The sequence below is a fragment of the Heptranchias perlo genome, unplaced genomic scaffold (genome assembly GCF_035084215.1).
Source record: "Heptranchias perlo isolate sHepPer1 unplaced genomic scaffold, sHepPer1.hap1 HAP1_SCAFFOLD_128, whole genome shotgun sequence".
NCBI classification, from domain to species: Eukaryota; Metazoa; Chordata; class Chondrichthyes; order Hexanchiformes; family Hexanchidae; genus Heptranchias; species Heptranchias perlo.
In genome coordinates, this window is record NW_027138516.1 from 431,977 (window position 1) to 456,034 (window position 24,058).

At 47.4% G+C, this 24,058-nt stretch overlaps 1 protein-coding gene across 1 annotated transcript in view; it reads left to right on the forward strand.

Annotated features, from left to right (window-relative positions):
- Nucleotides 1-24,058, forward strand: part of LOC137308308 (probable G-protein coupled receptor 139) — a 74,829-nt gene that overhangs the window by 48,997 nt on the left and 1,774 nt on the right. Inside the window, exon 3 of the mRNA XM_067977109.1 lies at nucleotides 18,187-18,392. Coding sequence (XP_067833210.1) covers nucleotides 18,187-18,392 — 206 coding nt within the window. The remainder of the gene's footprint in view (nucleotides 1-18,186; nucleotides 18,393-24,058) is intronic.

Below are 24,058 nucleotides of genomic sequence, written 5' to 3' on the forward strand. Positions count from 1 at the left end.
TGAGTAAATACAGGCACCCTGCTCACACACTGTAAAATTATTTACTGGGGGATCAGGGGACTGAGTAAATACAGGCACCTCGCTCACACACTGTAACATTATTTACTGGAGGATCCAGAGATTGAGTAAATACAGGCACCTCGCTCACACACTGTAACATTATTTACTGGAGGATCCAGAGACTGAGTAAATACAGGCACCCCGCTCACACACTGTAACATTATTTACTGGGGGATCAGGGGACTGAGTAAATACAGGCACCCCGCTCACACACTGTAACATTATTTACCAGGGGATCAGGGGACTGAGTAAATACAGGCACCCTGCTCACACACTGTAACATTATTTACTGGGGGATCCAGAGACTGAGTAAATACAGGCACCCCACTCACACACAGTAACATTATTTACTGGGGGATCAGGGGACTGAGTAAATACAGGCACCCTGCTCACACACTGTAAAATTATTTACTGGGAGATCAGGGGACTGAGTAAATACAGGCACCCCGCTCACACACTGTAACATTATTTACTGGGGGATCAGGGGACTGAGTAAATACAGGCACCCCGCTCACACACTGTAACATTATTTACTGGGGGATCAGGGGACTGAGTAAATACATGCACCCCGCTCACACACTGTAACATTATTTACTGGGGGATCAGGGGACTGAGTAAATACAGGCACCCCGCTCACACACTGTAACATTATTTACTGGGGGATCAGGGGACTGAGTAAATACAGGCACCCCGCTCACACACTGTAACATTATTTACTGGGGGATCAGGGGACTGAGTAAATACAGGCACCCCGCTCACACACTGTAACATTATTTCCTGGGGGATCAGGGGACTGAGTAAATACAGGCACCCCGCTCACACACTGTAACATTATTTACTGGGGGATCAGGGGACTGAGTAAATACAGGCACCCCGCTCACACACTGTAACATTATTTACTGGGGGATCAGGGGACTGAGTAAATACAGGCACCCCGCTCACACACTGTAACATTATTTACTGGGAGATCCAGAGACTGAGTAAATACAGGCACCCCGCTCACACACTGTAACATTATTTACTGGGGGATCCAGAGACTGAGTAAATACAGGCACCCCGCTCACACACTGTAACATTATTTACTGGGGGATCAGGGGACTGAGTAAATACAGGCACCCCGCTCACACACTGTAACATTATTTACTGGAGGATCCAGAGACTGAGTAAATACAGGCACCCCGCTCACACACTGTAACATTATTTACTGGGGGATCAGGGGACTGAGTAAATACAGGCACCCCGCTCACACACTGTAACATTATTTACCAGGGGATCAGGGGACTGAGTAAATACAGGCACCCTGCTCACACACTGTAACATTATTTACTGGGGGATCCAGAGACTGAGTAAATACAGGCACCCCACTCACACACAGTAACATTATTTACTGGGGGATCAGGGGACTGAGTAAATACAGGCACCCTGCTCACACACTGCAAAATTATTTACTGGGAGATCAGGGGACTGAGTAAATACAGGCACCCCGCTCACACACTGTAACATTATTTACTGGGGGATCAGGGGACTGAGTAAATACAGGCACCCCGCTCACACACTGTAACATTATTTACTGGGGGATCAGGGGACTGAGTAAATACAGGCACCCCGCTCACACACTGTAACATTATTTACTGGGGGATCAGGGGACTGAGTAAATACAGGCACCCCGCTCACACACTGTAACATTATTTACTGGGGGATCAGGGGACTGAGTAAATACAGGCACCCCGCTCACACACTGTAACATTATTTACTGGGGGATCAGGGGACTGAGTAAATACAGGCACCCCGCTCACACACTGTAACATTATTTACTGGGGGATCAGGGGACTGAGTAAATACAGGCACCCCGCTCACACACTGTAACATTATTTACTGGGGGATCAGGGGACTGAGTAAATACAGGCACCCCACTCACACACTGTAACATTATTTACCGGGGGATCAGGGGACTGAGTAAATACAGGCACCCTGCTCACACACTGTAAAATTATTTACTGGGGGATCAGGGGACTGAGTAAATACAGGCACCTCGCTCACACACTGTAACATTATTTACTGGAGGATCCAGAGATTGAGTAAATACAGGCACCTCGCTCACACACTGTAACATTATTTACTGGAGGATCCAGAGACTGAGTAAATACAGGCACCCCGCTCACACACTGTAACATTATTTACTGGGGGATCAGGGGACTGAGTAAATACAGGCACCCCGCTCACACACTGTAACATTATTTACCAGGGGATCAGGGGACTGAGTAAATACAGGCACCCTGCTCACACACTGTAACATTATTTACTGGGGGATCCAGAGACTGAGTAAATACAGGCACCCCACTCACACACAGTAACATTATTTACTGGGGGATCAGGGGACTGAGTAAATACAGGCACCCTGCTCACACACTGCAAAATTATTTACTGGGAGATCAGGGGACTGAGTAAATACAGGCACCCCGCTCACACACTGTAACATTATTTACTGGGGGATCAGGGGACTGAGTAAATACAGGCACCCCGCTCACACACTGTAACATTATTTACTGGGGGATCAGGGGACTGAGTAAATACAGGCACCCCGCTCACACACTGTAACATTATTTACTGGGGGATCAGGGGACTGAGTAAATACAGGCACCCCGCTCACACACTGTAACATTATTTACTGGGGGATCAGGGGACTGAGTAAATACAGGCACCCCGCTCACACACTGTAACATTATTTACTGGGAGATCCAGAGACTGAGTAAATACAGGCACCCCGCTCACACACTGTAACATTATTTACTGGGGGATCCAGAGACTGAGTAAATACAGGCACCCCGCTCACACACTGTAACATTATTTACTGGGGGATCAGGGGACTGAGTAAATACAGGCACCCCACTCACACACTGTAACATTATTCACTGGGGGATCAGGGGACTGAGTAAATACAGGCACCTCGCTCACACACTGTAACATTATTTACTGGGGGATCAGGGGACAGAGTAAATACAGGCACCCTGCTCACACACCGTAACATTATATACTGGGGGATCAGGGGACTGAGTAAATACAGGCACCCCGCTCACACACTGTAACATTATTTACTGGGGGATCAGGGGACAGAGTAAATACAGGCACCCTGCTCACACACTGTAACATTATTTACTGAGGGATCAGGGGACTGAGTAAATACAGGCACCCCGCTCACACACTGTAACATTATTTACTGGGGGATCAGGAGACTGAGTAAATACAGGCACCCCGCTCACACACTGTAACATTATTTACTGGCGGATTAGGGGACTGAGTAAATACAGGCACCCCGCTCACACACTGTAACATTAATTACTGGGGGATCCAGAGACTGAGGAAATACAGGCACCCCGCTCACACACTGTAACATTATTTACTGGGAGATCAGGGGACTGAGTAAATACAGGCACCCCGCTCACACACTGTAACATTATTTACTGGGGGATCAGGGGACTGAGTAAATACAGGCACCCCACTCACACACTGTAACATTATTTACTGGGGGATCAGGGGACTGAGTAAATACAGGCACCTCGCTCACACACTGTAACATTATTTACTGAGGGATCAGGGGACAGAGTAAATACAGGCACCCAACTCACACACTGTAACATTATTTACTGGGTCATCAGGGGACTGAGTAAATACAGGCACCCCGCTCACACACTGTAACATTATTTACTGAGGGATCAGGGGACAGAGTAAATACAGGCACCCCGCTCACACACTGTAACATTATTTACTGGGGGATCAGGGGACTGAGTAAATACAGGCACCCCGCTCACACACTGTAACATTATTTACTGGGGGATCCAGAGACTGAGTAAATACAGGCACCCCGCTCACACACTGTAACATTATTTACTGGGGGATCCAGAGACTGAGTAAATACAGGCAACCCGCTCACACACTGTAACATTATTTACTGGGGGATCAGGGGACAGAGTAAATACAGGCACCTCGCTCACACACTGTAACATTATTTACTGGGGGATCAGGGGACTGAGTAAATACAGGCACCCCGCTCACACACTGTAACATTATTTACTGGGGGATCAGGGGACTGAGTAAATACAGGCACCCCGCTCACACACTGTAACATTATTTACTGGGGGATCCAGAGACTGAGTAAATACAGGCACCCCGCTCACACACTGTAACATTATTTACTGGGGGATCATGGGACTGAGTAAATACAGGCACCCCACTCACACACTGTAACATTATTTCCCGGGGGATCAGGGGACTGAGTAAATACAGGCACCCCGCTCACACACTGTAACATTATTTACTGGGGGATCAGGGGACTGAGTAAATACAGGCACCCTGCTCACACACTGTAACATTATTTACTGGGGGATCCAGAGACTGAGGAAATACAGGCACCCCACTCACACACTGTAACATTATTTACCGGGGGATCAGGGGACTGAGTAAATACAGGCACCCTGCTCACACACTGTAAAATTATTTACTGGGGGATCAGGGGACTGAGTAAATACAGGCACCTCGCTCACACACTGTAACATTATTTACTGGAGGATCCAGAGATTGAGTAAATACAGGCACCTCGCTCACACACTGTAACATTATTTACTGGAGGATCCAGAGACTGAGTAAATACAGGCACCCCGCTCACACACTGTAACATTATTTACTGGGGGATCAGGGGACTGAGTAAATACAGGCACCCCGCTCACACACTGTAACATTATTTACCAGGGGATCAGGGGACTGAGTAAATACAGGCACCCTGCTCACACACTGTAACATTATTTACTGGGGGATCCAGAGACTGAGTAAATACAGGCACCCCACTCACACACAGTAACATTATTTACTGGGGGATCAGGGGACTGAGTAAATACAGGCACCCTGCTCACACACTGCAAAATTATTTACTGGGAGATCAGGGGACTGAGTAAATACAGGCACCCCGCTCACACACTGTAACATTATTTACTGGGGGATCAGGGGACTGAGTAAATACAGGCACCCCGCTCACACACTGTAACATTATTTACTGGGGGATCAGGGGACTGAGTAAATACAGGCACCCCGCTCACACACTGTAACATTATTTACTGGGGGATCAGGGGACTGAGTAAATACAGGCACCCCGCTCACACACTGTAACATTATTTACTGGGGGATCAGGGGACTGAGTAAATACAGGCACCCCGCTCACACACTGTAACATTATTTACTGGGGGATCAGGGGACTGAGTAAATACAGGCACCCCGCTCACACACTGTAACATTATTTACTGGGGGATCAGGGGACTGAGTAAATACAGGCACCCCGCTCACACACTGTAACATTATTTACTGGGGGATCAGGGGACTGAGTAAATACAGGCACCCCGCTCACACACTGTAACATTATTTACTGGGGGATCAGGGGACTGAGTAAATACAGGCACCCCGCTCACACACTGTAACATTATTTACTGGGGGATCAGGGGACTGAGTAAATACAGGCACCCCACTCACACACTGTAACATTATTTACCGGGGGATCAGGGGACTGAGTAAATACAGGCACCCTGCTCACACACTGTAAAATTATTTACTGGGGGATCAGGGGACTGAGTAAATACAGGCACCTCGCTCACACACTGTAACATTATTTACTGGAGGATCCAGAGATTGAGTAAATACAGGCACCTCGCTCACACACTGTAACATTATTTACTGGAGGATCCAGAGACTGAGTAAATACAGGCACCCCGCTCACACACTGTAACATTATTTACTGGGGGATCAGGGGACTGAGTAAATACAGGCACCCCGCTCACACACTGTAACATTATTTACCAGGGGATCAGGGGACTGAGTAAATACAGGCACCCTGCTCACACACTGTAACATTATTTACTGGGGGATCCAGAGACTGAGTAAATACAGGCACCCCACTCACACACAGTAACATTATTTACTGGGGGATCAGGGGACTGAGTAAATACAGGCACCCTGCTCACACACTGCAAAATTATTTACTGGGAGATCAGGGGACTGAGTAAATACAGGCACCCCGCTCACACACTGTAACATTATTTACTGGGGGATCAGGGGACTGAGTAAATACAGGCACCCCGCTCACACACTGTAACATTATTTACTGGGGGATCAGGGGACTGAGTAAATACAGGCACCCCGCTCACAGACTGTAACATTATTTACTGGGGGATCAGGGGACTGAGTAAATACAGGCACCCCGCTCACACACTGTAACATTATTTACTGGGGGATCAGGGGATTGAGTAAATACAGGCACCCCGCTCACACACTGTAACATTATTTACTGGGAGATCCAGAGACTGAGTAAATACAGGCACCCCGCTCACACACTGTAACATTATTTACTGGGGGATCCAGAGACTGAGTAAATACAGGCACCCCGCTCACACACTGTAACATTATTTACTGGGGGATCAGGGGACTGAGTAAATACAGGCACCCCACTCACACACTGTAACATTATTCACTGGGGGATCAGGGGACTGAGTAAATACAGGCACCTCGCTCACACACTGTAACATTATTTACTGGGGGATCAGGGGACTGAGTAAATACAGGCACCCCGCTCACACACTGTAACATTATTTACTGGGGGATCAGGGGACAGAGTAAATACAGGCACCCTGCTCACACACTGTAACATTATTTACTGAGGGATCAGGGGACTGAGTAAATACAGGCACCCCGCTCACACACTGTAACATTATTTACTGGGGGATCAGGAGACTGAGTAAATACAGGCACCCCGCTCACACACTGTAACATTATTTACTGGCGGATTAGGGGACTGAGTAAATACAGGCACCCCGCTCACACACTGTAACATTAATTACTGGGGGATCCAGAGACTGAGGAAATACAGGCACCCCGCTCACACACTGTAACATTATTTACTGGGAGATCAGGGGACTGAGTAAATACAGGCACCCCGCTCACACACTGTAACATTATTTACTGGGGGATCAGGGGACTGAGTAAATACAGGCACCCCGCTCACACACTGTAACATTATTTACTGGGGGATCAGGGGACTGAGTAAATACAAGCACCCCGCTCACACACTGTAACATTATTTACTGGGGGATCAGGGGACTGAGTAAATACAGGCACCTCGCTCACACACTGTAACATTATTTACTGGGAGATCAGGGGACTGAGTAAATACAGGCACCCCGCTCACACACTGTAACATTATTTACTGGGGGATCTGGAGACTGAGTAAATACAGGCACCCCGCTCACACACTGTAACATTATTTACTGAGGGATCAGGGGACAGAGTAAATACAGGCACCCAACTCACACACTGTAACATTATTTACTGGGTCATCAGGGGACTGAGTAAATACAGGCACCCCGCTCACACACTGTAACATTATTTACTGAGGGATCAGGGGACAGAGTAAATACAGGCACCCAACTCACACACTGTAACATTATTTACTGGGGGATCAGGGGACTGAGTAAATACAGGCACCTCGCTCACACACTGTAACATTATTTACTGGGGGACCAGGGGACTGAGTAAATACAGGCACCCCGCTCACACACTGTCACATTATTTCCTGGGGGATCAGGGGACTGAGTAAATACAGGCACCCCGCTCACACACTGTAACATTATTTACTGGGGGATCCAGAGACTGAGTTAATACAGGCACCCCGCTCACACACTGTAACATTATTTACTGGGGGATCAGGGGACTGAGTAAATACAGGCACCTCGCTCACACACTGTAACATTATTTACTGGGGGACCAGGGGACTGAGTAAATACAGGCACCCCGCTCACACACTGTAACATTATTTACTGGGGGATCCAGAGACTGAGTAAATACAGGCACCCCGCTCACACACTGTAACATTATTTACTGGGGGATCCAGAGACTGAGTAAATACAGGCACCCCGCTCACACACTGTAACATTATTTACTGGGGGATCAGGGGACTGAGTAAATACAGGCACCCCGCTCACACACTGTAACATTATTTACTGGGGGATCCAGAGACTGAGTAAATACAGGCACCCTGCTCACACACTGTAACATTATTTACTGGGGGATCTAGAGACTGAGTAAATACAGGCACCCTGCTCACACACTGTAACATTATTTACTGGGGGATCCAGAGACTGAGTAAATACAGGCACCCTGCTCACACACTGTAACATTATTTACTGGGGGATCAGGGGACTGAGTAAATACAGGCACCCCGCTCACACACTGTAACATTATTTACTGGGGGATCAGGGGACTGAGTAAATACAGGCACCCCGCTCACACACTGTAACATTATTTACTGGGGGATCAGGTGACTGAGTAAATACAGGCACCCCGCTCACACACTGTAACATTATTTACTGGGGGATCAGGAGACTGAGTAAATACAGGCACCTCGCTCACACACTGTAACATTATTTACTGGGGGATCCAGAGACTGAGTAAATACAGGCACCCCGCTCACACACTGTAACATTATTTACTGGGGGATCGAGAGACTGAGTAAATACAGGCACCCCGCTCACACACTGTAACATTATTTACTGGGGGATCCAGAGACTGAGTAAATACAGGCACCCCGCTCACACACTGTAACATTATTTACTGGGGGATCGAGAGACTGATTAAATACAGACACCCTGCTCACACACTGTAACATTATTTACTGGGGGATCAGGGGACTGAGTAAATACAGGCACCCCGCTCACACACTGTAACATTATTTACTGGGGGATCAGGGGACTGAGTAAATACAGGCACCCCACTCACACACTTTAACATTATTTACTGGGGGATCACAGGACTGAATAAATACAGGCACCCCACTCACACACTGTAACATTATTTACTGGGGGATCAGGGGACTGAGTAAATACAGGCACCCCACTCACACACTGTAACATTATTTACTGGGGGATCAGGGGACTGAATAATACAGGCACCCCGCTCACACACTGTAATATTATTTACTGGGGGATCAGGAGACTGAGTAAATACAGGCACCCCGCTCACACACTGTAACATTATTTACTGGGGGATCAGGGGACTGAGTAAATACAGGCACCTCGCTCACACACTGTAACATTATTTACTGGGGGATCCAGAGACTGAGTAAATACAGGCACCCCGCTCACACACTGTAACATTATTTACTGGGGGATCCAGAGACTGAGTAAATACAGGCACCTCGCTCACACACTGTAACATTATTTACTGAGGGATCAGGGGACAGAGTAAATACAGGCACCCAACTCACACACTGTAACATTATTTACTGGGGGATCAGGGGACTGAGTAAATACAGGCACCTCGCTCACACACTGTAACATTATTTACTGGGGGACCAGGGGACTGAGTAAATACAGGCACCCCGCTCACACACTGTCACATTATTTCCTGGGGGATCAGGGGACTGAGTAAATACAGGCACCCCGCTCACACACTGTAACATTATTTACTGGGGGATCCAGAGACTGAGTAAATACAGGCACCCCGCTCACACACTGTAACATTATTTACTGGGGGATCAGGGGACTGAGTAAATACAGGCACCTCGCTCACACACTGTAACATTATTTACTGGGGGACCAGGGGACTGAGTAAATACAGGCACCCCGCTCACACACTGTAACATTATTTACTGGGGGATCCAGAGACTGAGTAAATACAGGCACCCCGCTCACACACTGTAACATTATTTACTGGGGGATCCAGAGACTGAGTAAATACAGGCACCCCGCTCACACACTGTAACATTATTTACTGGGGGATCAGGGGACTGAGTAAATACAGGCACCCCGCTCACACACTGTAACATTATTTACTGGGGGATCCAGAGACTGAGTAAATACAGGCACCCTGCTCACACACTGTAACATTATTTACTGGGGGATCTAGAGACTGAGTAAATACAGGCACCCTGCTCACACACTGTAACATTATTTACTGGGGGATCCAGAGACTGAGTAAATACAGGCACCCTGCTCACACACTGTAACATTATTTACTGGGGGATCAGGGGACTGAGTAAATACAGGCACCCCGCTCACACACTGTAACATTATTTACTGGGGGATCAGGGGACTGAGTAAATACAGGCACCCCGCTCACACACTGTAACATTATTTACTGGGGGATCAGGTGACTGAGTAAATACAGGCACCCCGCTCACACACTGTAACATTATTTACTGGGGGATCAGGAGACTGAGTAAATACAGGCACCTCGCTCACACACTGTAACATTATTTACTGGGGGATCCAGAGACTGAGTAAATACAGGCACCCCGCTCACACACTGTAACATTATTTACTGGGGGATCGAGAGACTGAGTAAATACAGGCACCCCGCTCACACACTGTAACATTATTTACTGGGGGATCCAGAGACTGAGTAAATACAGGCACCCCGCTCACACACTGTAACATTATTTACTGGGGGATCGAGAGACTGATTAAATACAGACACCCTGCTCACACACTGTAACATTATTTACTGGGGGATCAGGGGACTGAGTAAATACAGGCACCCCGCTCACACACTGTAACATTATTTACTGGGGGATCAGGGGACTGAGTAAATACAGGCACCCCGCTCACACACTGTAACATTATTTACTGGGGGATCAGGTGACTGAGTAAATACAGGCACCCCGCTCACACACTGTAACATTATTTACTGGGGGATCAGGAGACTGAGTAAATACAGGCACCTCGCTCACACACTGTAACATTATTTACTGGGGGATCCAGAGACTGAGTAAATACAGGCACCCCGCTCACACACTGTAACATTATTTACTGGGGGATCGAGAGACTGAGTAAATACAGGCACCCCGCTCACACACTGTAACATTATTTACTGGGGGATCCAGAGACTGAGTAAATACAGGCACCCCGCTCACACACTGTAACATTATTTACTGGGGGATCGAGAGACTGATTAAATACAGACACCCTGCTCACACACTGTAACATTATTTACTGGGGGATCAGGGGACTGAGTAAATACAGGCACCCCGCTCACACACTGTAACATTATTTACTGGGGGATCAGGGGACTGAGTAAATACAGGCACCCCACTCACACACTTTAACATTATTTACTGGGGGATCACAGGACTGAATAAATACAGGCACCCCACTCACACACTGTAACATTATTTACTGGGGGATCAGGGGACTGAGTAAATACAGGCACCCCACTCACACACTGTAACATTATTTACTGGGGGATCAGGGGACTGAATAATACAGGCACCCCGCTCACACACTGTAATATTATTTACTGGGGGATCAGGAGACTGAGTAAATACAGGCACCCCGCTCACACACTGTAACATTATTTACTGGGGGATCAGGGGACTGAGTAAATACAGGCACCTCGCTCACACACTGTAACATTATTTACTGGGGGATCCAGAGACTGAGTAAATACAGGCACCCCGCTCACACACTGTAACATTATTTACTGGGGGATCCAGAGACTGAGTAAATACAGGCACCTCGCTCACACACTGTAACATTATTTACTGGGGGATCAGGGGACTGAGTAAATACAGGCACCCCACTCACACACTGTAACATTATTTACTGGAGGATCCAGAGACTGAGTAAATACAGGCACCTCGCTCACACACTGTAACATTATTTACTGAGGGATCCAGAGACTGAGTAAATACAGGCACCCCACTCACACACTGTAACATTATTTACTGGAGGATCCAGAGACTGAGTAAATACAGGCACCTCGCTCACACACTGTAACATTATTTACTGGGGGATCAGGGGACTGAGTAAATACAGGCACCTCGCTCACACACTGTAACATTATTTACTGGGGGATCAGGGGACTGAGTAAATACAGGCACCCCGCTCACACACTGTAACATTATTTACTGGAGGATCAGGGGACTCAGTAAATACAGGCACCCTGCTCACACACTGTAACATTATTTACTGGGGGATCAGGGGACTGAGTAAATACAGGCACCTCGCTCACACACTGTAACATTTTTTACTGGGGGATCATGGGACTGAGTAAATACAGGCACCCCGCTCACACACTGTAACATTATTTACTGGGGGATCAGGGGACAGAGTAAATACAGGCACCCCGCTCACACACTGTAACATTATTTACTGGGGGATCAGGGGACAGAGTAAATACAGGCACCTCGCTCACACACTGTAACATTATTTACTGGGGGATCCAGAGACTGAGTAAATACAGGCACCCCGCTCACACACTGTAACATTATTTACTGGGGGATCAGGGGACTGAGTAAATACAGGCACCCCACTCACACACTGTAACATTATATACTGGGGGATCAGGGGACTGAGTAAATACAGGCACCCCACTCACACACTGTAACATTATTTACTGGGGGATCAGGGGACTGAGTAAATACAGGCACCTCGCTCACACACCGTAACATTATTTACTGGGGGATCAGGGGACTGAGTAAATACAGGCACCCCGCTCACACACTGTAACATTATTTACTGGAGGGTCAGGGGACTCAGTAAATACAGGCACCTCGCTCGCACACTGTAACATTATTTACTGGGAGATCCAGAGACTGAGTAAATACAGGCACCCCGCTCACACACTGTAACATTATTTACTGGGGGATCCAGAGACTGAGTAAATACAGGCACCCCGCTCACACACTGTAACATTATTTACTGGGGGATCAGAGGACTGAGTAAATACAGGCACCTCGCTCACACACTGTAATATTTTTTACTGGGGGATCATGGGACTGAGTAAATACAGGCACCCCACTCACACACTGTAACATTATTTACTGGGGGATCAGGGGACTGAGTAAATACAGGCACCTCGCTCACACACTGTAACATTATTTACTGGGGGATCAGAGGACTGAGTAAATACAGGCACCCCGCTCACACACTGTAACATTATTTACTGGGGGATCAGGGGACTGAGTAAATACAGGCACCTCGCTCACACACTGTAACATTATTTACTGGGGGATCAGGGGACTGAGTAAATACAGGCACCCCGCTCACACACTGTAACATTATTTACTGGGGGATCAGGGGACAGAGTAAATACAGGCACCCCGCTCACACACTGTAACATTATTTACTGGGGGATCAGGGGACAGAGTAAATACAGGCACCCAACTCACACACTGTAACATTATTTACTGGGGGATCAGGGGACAGAGTAAATACAGGCACCTCGCTCACACACTGTAACATTATTTACTGGGTCATCAGGGGACTGAGTAAATACAGGCACCCCGCTCACACACTGTAACATTATTTACTGGGGGATCAGAGGACTGAGTGAAAAGAGGCACCCCGCTCACACACTGTAACATTATTTACTGGGGGATCAGGGGACTGAGTAAATACAGGCACCCCGCTCACACACTGTAACATTATATACTGGGGGATCAGAGGACTGAGTAAATACAGGCACCCCGCTCACACACTGTAACATTATTTACTGGGGGATCAGAGGACTGAGTAAATACAGGCACCCCGCTCACACACTGTAACATTATTTACTGGGGGATCAGAGGACTGAGTAAATACAGGCACCCCGCTCACACACTGTAACATTATTTACTGGGGGATCAGAGGACTGAGTAAATACAGGCACCCCGCTCACACACTGTAACATTATTTACTGGGGGATCAGAGGACTGAGTAAATACAGGCACCCCGCTCATACACTGTAACATTATTTCCTGGGGGATCAGGGGACTGAGTAAATACAGGCACCCCGCTCACACACTGTAACATTATTTACTGGGGGATCCAGAGACTGAGTAAATACAGGCACCCCGCTCACACACTGTAACATTATTTACTGGGGGATCAGGGGACTGAGCAAATACAGGCACCCCGCTCACACACTGTAACATTATTTACTGGGGGATCAGGAGACTGAGTAAATACAGGCACCCCGCTCACACACTGTAACATTATTTACTCGAGCATCCAGAGACTGAGTAAATACAGGCACCCCGCTCACACACTGTAACATTATTTACTGGGGGATCCAGAGACTGAGTAAATACAGGCACCCCGCTCACACACTGTAACATTATTTACTGGGGGATCAGGGGACTGAGTAAATACAGGCACCCCGCTCACACACTGTAACATTATTTACTGGGGGATCCAGAGACTGAGTAAATACAGGCACCCCGCTCACACACTGTAACATTATTTACTGGGGGATCAGGGGACTGAGTAAATACAGGCACCCCACTCACACACTGTAACATTATATACTGGGGGATCAGGGGACTGAGTAAATACAGGCACCCCACTCACACACTGTAACATTATTTACTGGGGGATCAGGGGACTGAGTAAATACAGGCACCTCGCTCACACACTGTAACATTATTTACTGGGGGATCAGGGGACTGAGTAAATACAGGCACCCCGCTCACACACTGTAACATTATTTACTGGGGGATCAGGGGACTGAGTAAATACAGGCACCCCGCTCACACACTGTAACATTATTTACTGGAGGGTCAGGGGACTCAGTAAATACAGGCACCTCGCTCGCACACTGTAACATTATTTACTGGGAGATCCAGAGACTGAGTAAATACAGGCACCCCGCTCACACACTGTAACATTATTTACTGGGGGATCCAGAGACTGAGTAAATACAGGCACCCCGCTCACACACTGTAACATTATTTACTGGGGGATCAGAGGACTGAGTAAATACAGGCACCTCGCTCACACACTGTAATATTTTTTACTGGGGGATCATGGGACTGAGTAAATACAGGCACCCCACTCACACACTGTAACATTATTTACTGGGGGATCAGGGGACTGAGTAAATACAGGCACCTCGCTCACACACTGTAACATTATTTACTGGGGGATCAGGGGACAGAGTAAATACAGGCACCCAACTCACACACTGTAACATTATTTACTGGGGGATCAGGGGACAGAGTAAATACAGGCACCTCGCTCACACACTGTAACATTATTTACTGGGTCATCAGGGGACTGAGTAAATACAGGCACCCCGCTCACACACTGTAACATTATTTACTGGGGGATCAGAGGACTGAGTGAAAAGAGGCACCCCGCTCACACACTGTAACATTATTTACTGGGGGATCAGGGGACTGAGTAAATACAGGCACCCCGCTCACACACTGTAACATTATATACTGGGGGATCAGAGGACTGAGTAAATACAGGCACCCCGCTCACACACTGTAACATTATTTACTGGGGGATCAGAGGACTGAGTAAATACAGGCACCCCGCTCACACACTGTAACATTATTTACTGGGGGATCAGAGGACTGAGTAAATACAGGCACCCCGCTCACACACTGTAACATTATTTACTGGGGGATCAGAGGACTGAGTAAATACAGGCACCCCGCTCACACACTGTAACATTATTTACTGGGGGATCAGAGGACTGAGTAAATACAGGCACCCCGCTCATACACTGTAACATTATTTCCTGGGGGATCAGGGGACTGAGTAAATACAGGCACCCCGCTCACACACTGTAACATTATTTACTGGGGGATCCAGAGACTGAGTAAATACAGGCACCCCGCTCACACACTGTAACATTATTTACTGGGGGATCAGGGGACTGAGCAAATACAGGCACCCCGCTCACACACTGTAACATTATTTACTGGGGGATCAGGAGACTGAGTAAATACAGGCACCCCGCTCACACACTGTAACATTATTTACTCGAGCATCCAGAGACTGAGTAAATACAGGCACCCCGCTCACACACTGTAACATTATTTACTGGGGGATCCAGAGACTGAGTGAATACAGGCACCCTGCTCACACACTGTAGCACACTGCTAATATAGGCAGTCCTTCATACTGTCACATTAATTACTTGGTCCCAGACACTGGGTAAATATAGTCAGTCCTGTTTCACGTGACATTATTTGATGTGGTTCCAAGGACTTTGTATGGGCATCCCTTCATACTGTAAACATCATTTTAAAATATTCTTTCATGTGTTGTGGGAGTCGCTGGCGAGGCCAGCATTTATTGCCCATCCCTAATTGCCCTCGAGAAGGTGGTGGTGAGCCGCCTTCTTGAACCGCTGCAGTCCGTGTGGTGACGGTTCTCCCACAGTGCTGTTAGGAAGGGAGTTCCAGGATTTTGACCCAGCGACAATGAAGGAACGGCGATATATTTCCAAGTCGGGATGGTGTGTGACTTGGAGGGGAACGTGCAGGTGGTGGTGTTGTTCCCATGTGCCTGCTGCTCTTGTCCTTCTAGGTGGTAGAGGTCGCGGGTTTGGGAGGTGCTGTCGAAGAAGCCTTGGCGAGTTGCTGCAGTGCATCCTGTGGATGGTACACACTGCAGCCACAGTGCGCGGTGGTGAAGGGAGTGAATGTTTAGGGTGGTGGATGGAGTGCCAATCAAGCGGGCTGCTTTGTCCTGGATGGTGTCGAGCTTCCTGAGTGTTGTTGGAGCTGCACTCAAGTTGAGAGTATTCCATCACACTCCTGACTTGTGCCTTGTAGATGGTGGAAAGGCTTTGGGGAGTCAGGAGGTGAGTCACTCGCCACAGAATACCCAGCTTCTGACCTGCTCTCATAGCCACAGTATTTATATGGCTGGTCCAGTTAAGTTTCTGGTCAATGGTGACCCCCAGGATGTTGATGGTGGGGGATTCGGCGATGTTAATGCCATTGAATGTCAAGGGGAGGTGGTTAGGTTTTCTCTTGTTGGAGATGGTCATTGCCTGGCATTTGTCTGGTGTGAAAGTTACTTGCTACTTATCAGTCCAAGCCTGGATGTTGTCCAGGTCTTGCTGCATGCGGGCTCGGACTGCTTCATTATTTGAGGGGTTGTGAATGGAACTGAACACTATGCAATCATCAGCGAACATCCCCATTTCTGACCTTATGATGGAGGGAAGGTCATTGAAGAAGCAGCTGAAGATGGTTGGGCCTAGGACACTGCCATGAGGAACTCCTGCAGCAATGTCCTGGGGATGAGATGATTGGCCTCCAACAACCACTGCCATCTTCCTTTGTTCCAGGTATGACTCCAGGCACTGGAGAGTTTTCCCCCTGATTCCCATTGACTTCAATTTTACTCGGGCTCCTTGGTGCCACACTCGGTCAAATGCTGCCTTGATGTCAAGGGCAGTCACTCTCACCTCATCTCTGGAATTCAGCTCTTTTGTCCATGTTTGGACCAAGGCTGTAATGAGGTCTGGAGCTGAGTGGTCCTGGTGGAACCCAAACTGAGCATCGGTGAGCAGGTTATTGGTGACTAAGTGCCGCTTGATAGCACTGTCGACGACACCTTCCATCACTTTGCTGATGATTGAGAGTCGACTGATTGGCTGGATTGGATTTGTCCTGCTTTTGTGGACAGGACACACCTGGGCAATTTTCCACATTGTCGGGTGGATGCCAGTGTTGTAGCTGTACTGGAACAGCTTGGCTAGAGGCGCGGCCAGTTCTGGAGCACAAGCCTTCAGCACTTCAGCTGGGATGTTGTTGGGCCCACAGCCCGGTGTTCCATGGACTGGGTATATATAGGCAGCCCTTTGTACTGTAACATTATTTACGGTCATTCCAGGGACTTGATGAATATCGCTAGCCTTCGACCCCACATTGTACCTTGATCTACTGCGGGACCCAGTGACTGTGCCGATCATTACCGGGGGTCCCCAAACTGACCAGTCAAGTGGTTCAGGTCCCAGTTCTGATTTTGAACCCCGACCTTGGGAAGCAATAATTACAGGGTTGCAATGTCTCCCAGAAATGAACTGACATTGGTAAAAAAGCCGTTCCTATTTCAAACAAGTGCCATGTGAGATTGCCTATTCTTTCCAATAGTTAAATAATATTCTCTGCCTTGGGAAACTTAATTTGCGTCTGTGCAATAGCTGATAAATATATTTTGTAATGATATAAAGCAGTGGGGTGAAGGGGTTATCTAAATCTGTTTGTTCAGTGAGTGTAATTAATGTCAGTCTCCATGGGCCTTGATTGTGTCACTGGAGAGTTTCTCTCTGCTATTAATAAGCGACTTCTTTCAACGTGTTATCCCATAGTGTCAGTGGGAGCATCACCTCCGGCACTAACAGGGATCAGCGACTCTACAGAGAGGGAAACAATGGTCATAAACTTCGAATACTCCATGTGATTGTTGTTCCAATGGATCGGAGTCATCCAATACCAATCGAGATTCTGATAGTATGGGCACTTTGGGATATACAAACAATTTACTATCCCCTACTCGCTGCTGTTGGTGTCCCTGGTAAGTCTCAACATCCAGTTATTAATTCCATCAGCCATGTTTAAATGTATTATTGTTATTTTCATTTATTGTCCCATTTTTGCTGCTGTTGGTCTTCCTGGTAAATCAAACTATGCCTCAATTATTTCCTCTCACTGTTTGCCCCTTCTATCATTTCTGATATTGCTCCTTGCTCCGTTAATATAATTATTGACCAGTTCTTCATTCACTGGTATCAATTCAATGAAAGTCGAATCCTTCCTTTTCACTATTTTCACCAGGCAATCCAGTCTGATTAGGATCAAAATGTTCTCGATTCTCCAGCACAAGCAGCATTCTTCGATGAATTGCAAGGAAATTACAGAGAGGTGCAAGAACTATAGAGTGGTGATAATGGGGAACTTCAACTCTGGGATAGTAATAGTGTAAAGGGCACAGAGGGGGGAGGAATTTCTGAAGTGTGTTCAGGAGAACCTTTTTGATCATTTTGTTTCCGGCCCAACGAGGAAGGAGGTGTTGCTGGATTGAGTTCTGGGGAATGAAGTGGGTGAAGTGGAGTAAGTGTCAGTGAGGGAGCATTTAAGGAACAGTGATCATAGCATGAAAAGATTTAGATTAGTTATGGAAAAGGACAAGCAGCAATCTAAAGTAAAAATACTTAATTGGAGGAGGGCCAATTTCAATGGGATGAGAACAGACCTGGCCTGGGTAAATTGGAATCAAAGATTGGCAGGCAAAACTGTAATTGAACAATGGGCGGACTTTAAAGAGGAAATGATTTCGGGTACAGTCTAGGCACATTCCCATGAGGGGCAAAGGTAGGGCAACTAAAGCCAGAGCTCCCTGGATGACAAAGGAGATAGGGAGTAAGATGAAGCAGTAAAAAGGGAGTGCATGACAGATGTCAGGTTGATAATACAAGTGAGAATCAGGCTGAATTTAGAAAGTACAGAGGAGAAGTGAAAAAAGAAATAAGAGGGGCAAAGAGAGAGTATGAGAATAGACTGGTGGCTCAGAGAAAAGGGAATTCAAAAGTCTTCTATAGGCATATAAACAGTAAATGGGTAGTAAGAGGAAGGGTGAGGCCGATTAGGGACCAAAAAGGAGATCTACTCATGGAGGCAGAGTGGGTGGCTGAGGTATTAAATGAGTACTTTGCATCTGTCTCTACGAAGGAAGATAATGCTACCAAAGACACAGTAAAAGAGGAGGTAGATGAGATAATAGATGGGCTAAAAATTGAAAAAAAAGAGGTACTAGAAAGGCTGGCTGTCCTTAAAGTAGATAAGTCACCCGGTCCGGATGGGATGCATCCTAGGTTGCTGAGGGAAGTAAGGGTGGAAATTGTAGAGATGCTGGCCATAATCTTCCAAACATCCTTAGATATGAATATGGTGCCAGAGGACAGGAGAATTGCAAATATTACACCCTTGTTCAAAAAAGGGTGTAAGGATAAACCCAGAAACTACAGGCCAGTCAGTTTAATCTCGGTGGTGGGGAAACTTTTAGAAACGATAATCCGGGACAGAATTAACAGTCACTTGGACAAATGTGGATTAATAAAGGAAAGCCAGCATGGATTTGTTAAAGGCAAATCGTGTTTAACTAACCTGATAGAGTTTTTTGATGAGGTAAGAGAGGGTGGATGAGGGCAATGCAGTTGATGTTGTGTATATGGACTTTCAAAAGGCGTTTGATAAAGTGCCGCAAGATAGGCTTGTCAATAAAATTGAAGCCCATGGAATAAAAGGGGCAGTGGTCACACGGATACAGAATTGGCTAAGTGACAGAAAACAGAGAGTAGTGGTGAATGGTTGTTTTTCGGACTCGAGGGAGGTGTACAGTGGTGTTCCCCAGGGGTCAGTGCTGGGACCACTGCTTTTTGATATATATTAATGACTTGGACTTGGGTGTACAGGGAACAATTTCAAAATTTGCAGATGAGACAAAACTTGGAAGTGTAGTGAACAGTGAGGAGGATAGTGATAGACTTCAAGAGGATGTAGACAGGCTGGTGGAATGGGCGGACACGTGGCAGATGAAATTTAATGCTGAGAAGTGTGAGGTGGAAGGAATTTTGGTAGGAAGAATGAGGAGAGGCAATATAAACTAAAAGGAGGTACAGGAACAGAGAGATCTGGGGGTATATGGACACAGGTCATTGAAGGTGGCAGGGCAGGTTGAGAAAGTGGTTAAAAAAGCATACGGGATCCTGGGCTTTATAAATAGAGGCATAGAGTACAAAAGCAAGGACGTCATGATGAACCTTTATAAAACACTGGTTCAGCCACAACTGGAGAATTGTGTCCAGTTCTGGGCACTGCACTTTAGGAAGGATGTGACGTCCTTAGGGAAGGTGCAGAAAAGATTTACGAGAATGGTTCCAGGGATGAAGGACTTCAGTTATATGGATAGACTGGAGAAGCTGGGGTTGTTCTCCTTAGAACAGAGAAGGTTAAGAGGAGATTTGATAGAGGTATTCAAAATCATGAAGGGTTTAGATAGTGTAAATAAAGAGAAACTGTTCACATTGGCAGAAGGGTTGAGAGACATGGGACACAGATTTAAGGTGATTGGCAAAAAAAACAAAGGCGACATGAGGAAAAAGTTTTTTACACAGCGAGTAGTTGTAATCTACAACGCACTGTCTGATAGGGCGGTGGAAGCAGATTCAATCGTGGCTTTCAAAAAGGAATTGGATAAATACTTGGAGGGAAAAGAGTTGCAAAGACCATGGGGAAAGAGCGGGGAATGGGACTAACTGGATTGCTCTTACAAAGAGACAGTATGGGTTTGATGGGCCGAATGGCCTCCTTTTATGCTGTAACCATTTTATGATTCTATGATTCTATTCTATGATTCTCTTTATTAAACAGCTTGCAGTTTGCTATCCGCCCTGACCACTTGGATCAGGTCAAAAATATGTGTTTATCAGTTCACTTTTTAAAATTTTCTGTTGGATACAGTTCAATTTATAGGGCTGTAGTAATGCTGTAGATAGATCAAGATTACATGGGGAAGTGTTTGATTATATCCACGAATGATTCAGCTCCATTCAGCTGTCTCCCTCTCCACATCTGCTCTGCAGCTGATGAATCAGACCTCCTCCATGTTGAGCACCACTTGGAGGAAGCACTGAGGGTAGCAAGGACACAGAATGTACTCTGGGTGGGGGACTTCAATGTCCATCACCAAGAGTGGCTCGGTAGCACCACTACTGACCGAGCTGGCCAAGTCCTGAAGGATATAGCTGCCAGACTGGGCCTGCGGCAGGTGGTGAGCGAACCAACACGAGGGAAAAACTTACTTGACCTCGTCCTCACCAATCCACCTGTCACAGATGCATCTGTCCATGACAGTATTGGTAGGAGTGACCACCGTACAGTCCTCGTGGAGACAAAGTCCCGTCTTCGCACTGAGGACGCCATCCAACGTGTTGTGTGGCACTACCACCGTGCTAAATGGGATAGATTCAGAACAGATCTAGCAGCTCAAAACTGGGCATCCATGAGGCGCTGTGGGCCATCAGCAGCAGCAGAATTGTATTCCAGCACAATCTGTAACCTCATGGCCTGGCATATTCCTCACTCTACCATTACCAACAAGCCAGGGGATCAACCCTGGTTCAATGACGAGTGCAGAAGAGCATGCCAGGAGCAGCACCAGGTGTACCTAAAAATGAGGTGCCAACCTGGTGAAGCTACAACTCAGGACTACATGCATGCTAAACAGCGGAAGCAACATGCTATAGACAGAGCTAAGCGATTCCACAACCAACGGATCAGATCAAAGCTCTGCAGTCCTGCCACATCCAGTCATGAATGGTGGTGGACAATTAAACAACTAACGGGAGGAGGAGGCTCTGCAAACATCCCCATGCTCAATGATGGCGGAGTCCAGCACGTGAGTGCAAAAGACAAAGCTGAAGCGTTTGCAACCATCTTCAGCCAGAAGTGCCGAGTGGATGATCCATCTCGGCCTCCTCCCGATATCCCCACCATCACAGAAGCCAGTCTTCAGCCAATTCGATTCACTTCACATGATATCAAGAAACGGCTGAGTGCACTGGATACAGCAAAGGCGATGGGCCCCGACAACATCCCGGCTGTAGTGCTGAAGGCTTGTGCCCCAGAACTAACCGTGCCTCTAGCCAAACTGTTCCAGTACAGCTACAACACTGGCATCTACCCAACAACGTGGAAAATTGCCCAGGTATGTCCTGTCCACAAAAAGCAGGACAAATCCAATCCAGCCAATTACCGCCCCATCAGTCTACTCTCAATCATCAGCAAAGTGATGGAAGGTGTCGTCAACAGTGCTATCAAGCGGCACTTACTCACCAATAACCTGCTCACCGATGCTCAGTTTGGGTTCCGCCAGGACCACTCGGCTCCAGACCTCATTACAGCCTTGGTCCAAACATGGACAAAAGAGCTGAATTCCAGAGGTGAGGTGAGAGTGACTGCCCTTGACATCAAGGCAGCATTTGACCGAGTGTGGCATCATGGAGCTCGTGTAAAATTGAAGTCAATGGGAATCAGGGGGAAATCCCTCAAGTGGCTGGAGTCATAACTAGCACAAAGGAAGATGGTAGCGGTTGTTGGAGGCCAATCATCTCAGCCCCAGGACATTGCTGCAGGAGTTCCTCAGGGCAGTGTCCGAGGCCCAACCATCTTCAGCTGCTTCTTCAATGACCTTCCCTCCATCATAAGGTCAGAAATGGGGATGTTCGCTGATGAATGCACAGTGTTCAGTTCCATTCACAACCCCTCAAATAATGAAGCAGTCCGTGCCCGCATGCAGCAAGACCTGGACAAAATCCAGGCTTGGGCTCATAAGTGGCAAGTTACATTTGCGCCAGATAAGTGCCAGGCAATGACCATCTCCAACAAGAGAGAGTCTAACCACCTCCCCTTGACACTCAACGGTATTACCATTCCCGAATCCCCCACCATCAACATCCTGGGGGTCACCATTGACCAGAAACTTGACTGGACCAGCCACATAAATACTGTGGCTACAAGAGCAGGTCAGACGCTGGGTATTCTGCAGTGAGTGACTCACCCCCTGACTCCCCAAAGCCTTTCCACCATCTAGAAGGCACAAGTCAGGAGTGTGATAGAATACACTCCACTTGCCTGGACGAGTGCAGCTCCAACAACACTCAAGAAGCTCAACATCATCCAGGACAAAGCAGCCCGCTTGATTGGCGCCCCACCCACCACCCTAAACTTTCACTCCCTTCACCACCGGCGCACAGTGGCTGCAGTGTGTACCATCCACAGGATGCACTGCAGCAACTCGCCAAGGCTTCTTCAACAGCACCTCCCAAACCCACGACCTCTACCACCTGGAAGGACAAGGGCAGCAGACACATGGGAACAACACCACCTGCAGGTTCCCCTCCAAGTCACACACCATCCCGACTTGGAAATATATCGCCGTTCCTTCATCGTCGTTGGGTCAAAATCCTGGAACTCCCTTCCTAACAGCAGTGTGGGAGAACCGTCACCACACGGACTGCAGCGGTTCAAGAAGGCAGCTCACCACCACCTTCTCAAGGGCAATTAGGGATGGGCAATAAATGCCGGCCTCGCCAGCGATGCCCACATCCCATGAACAAATGAAAAAATGTGTCTCCCTTTCCGGATGTTGAGGAGAGGATTATAAGTGGAATTTGTGCACCA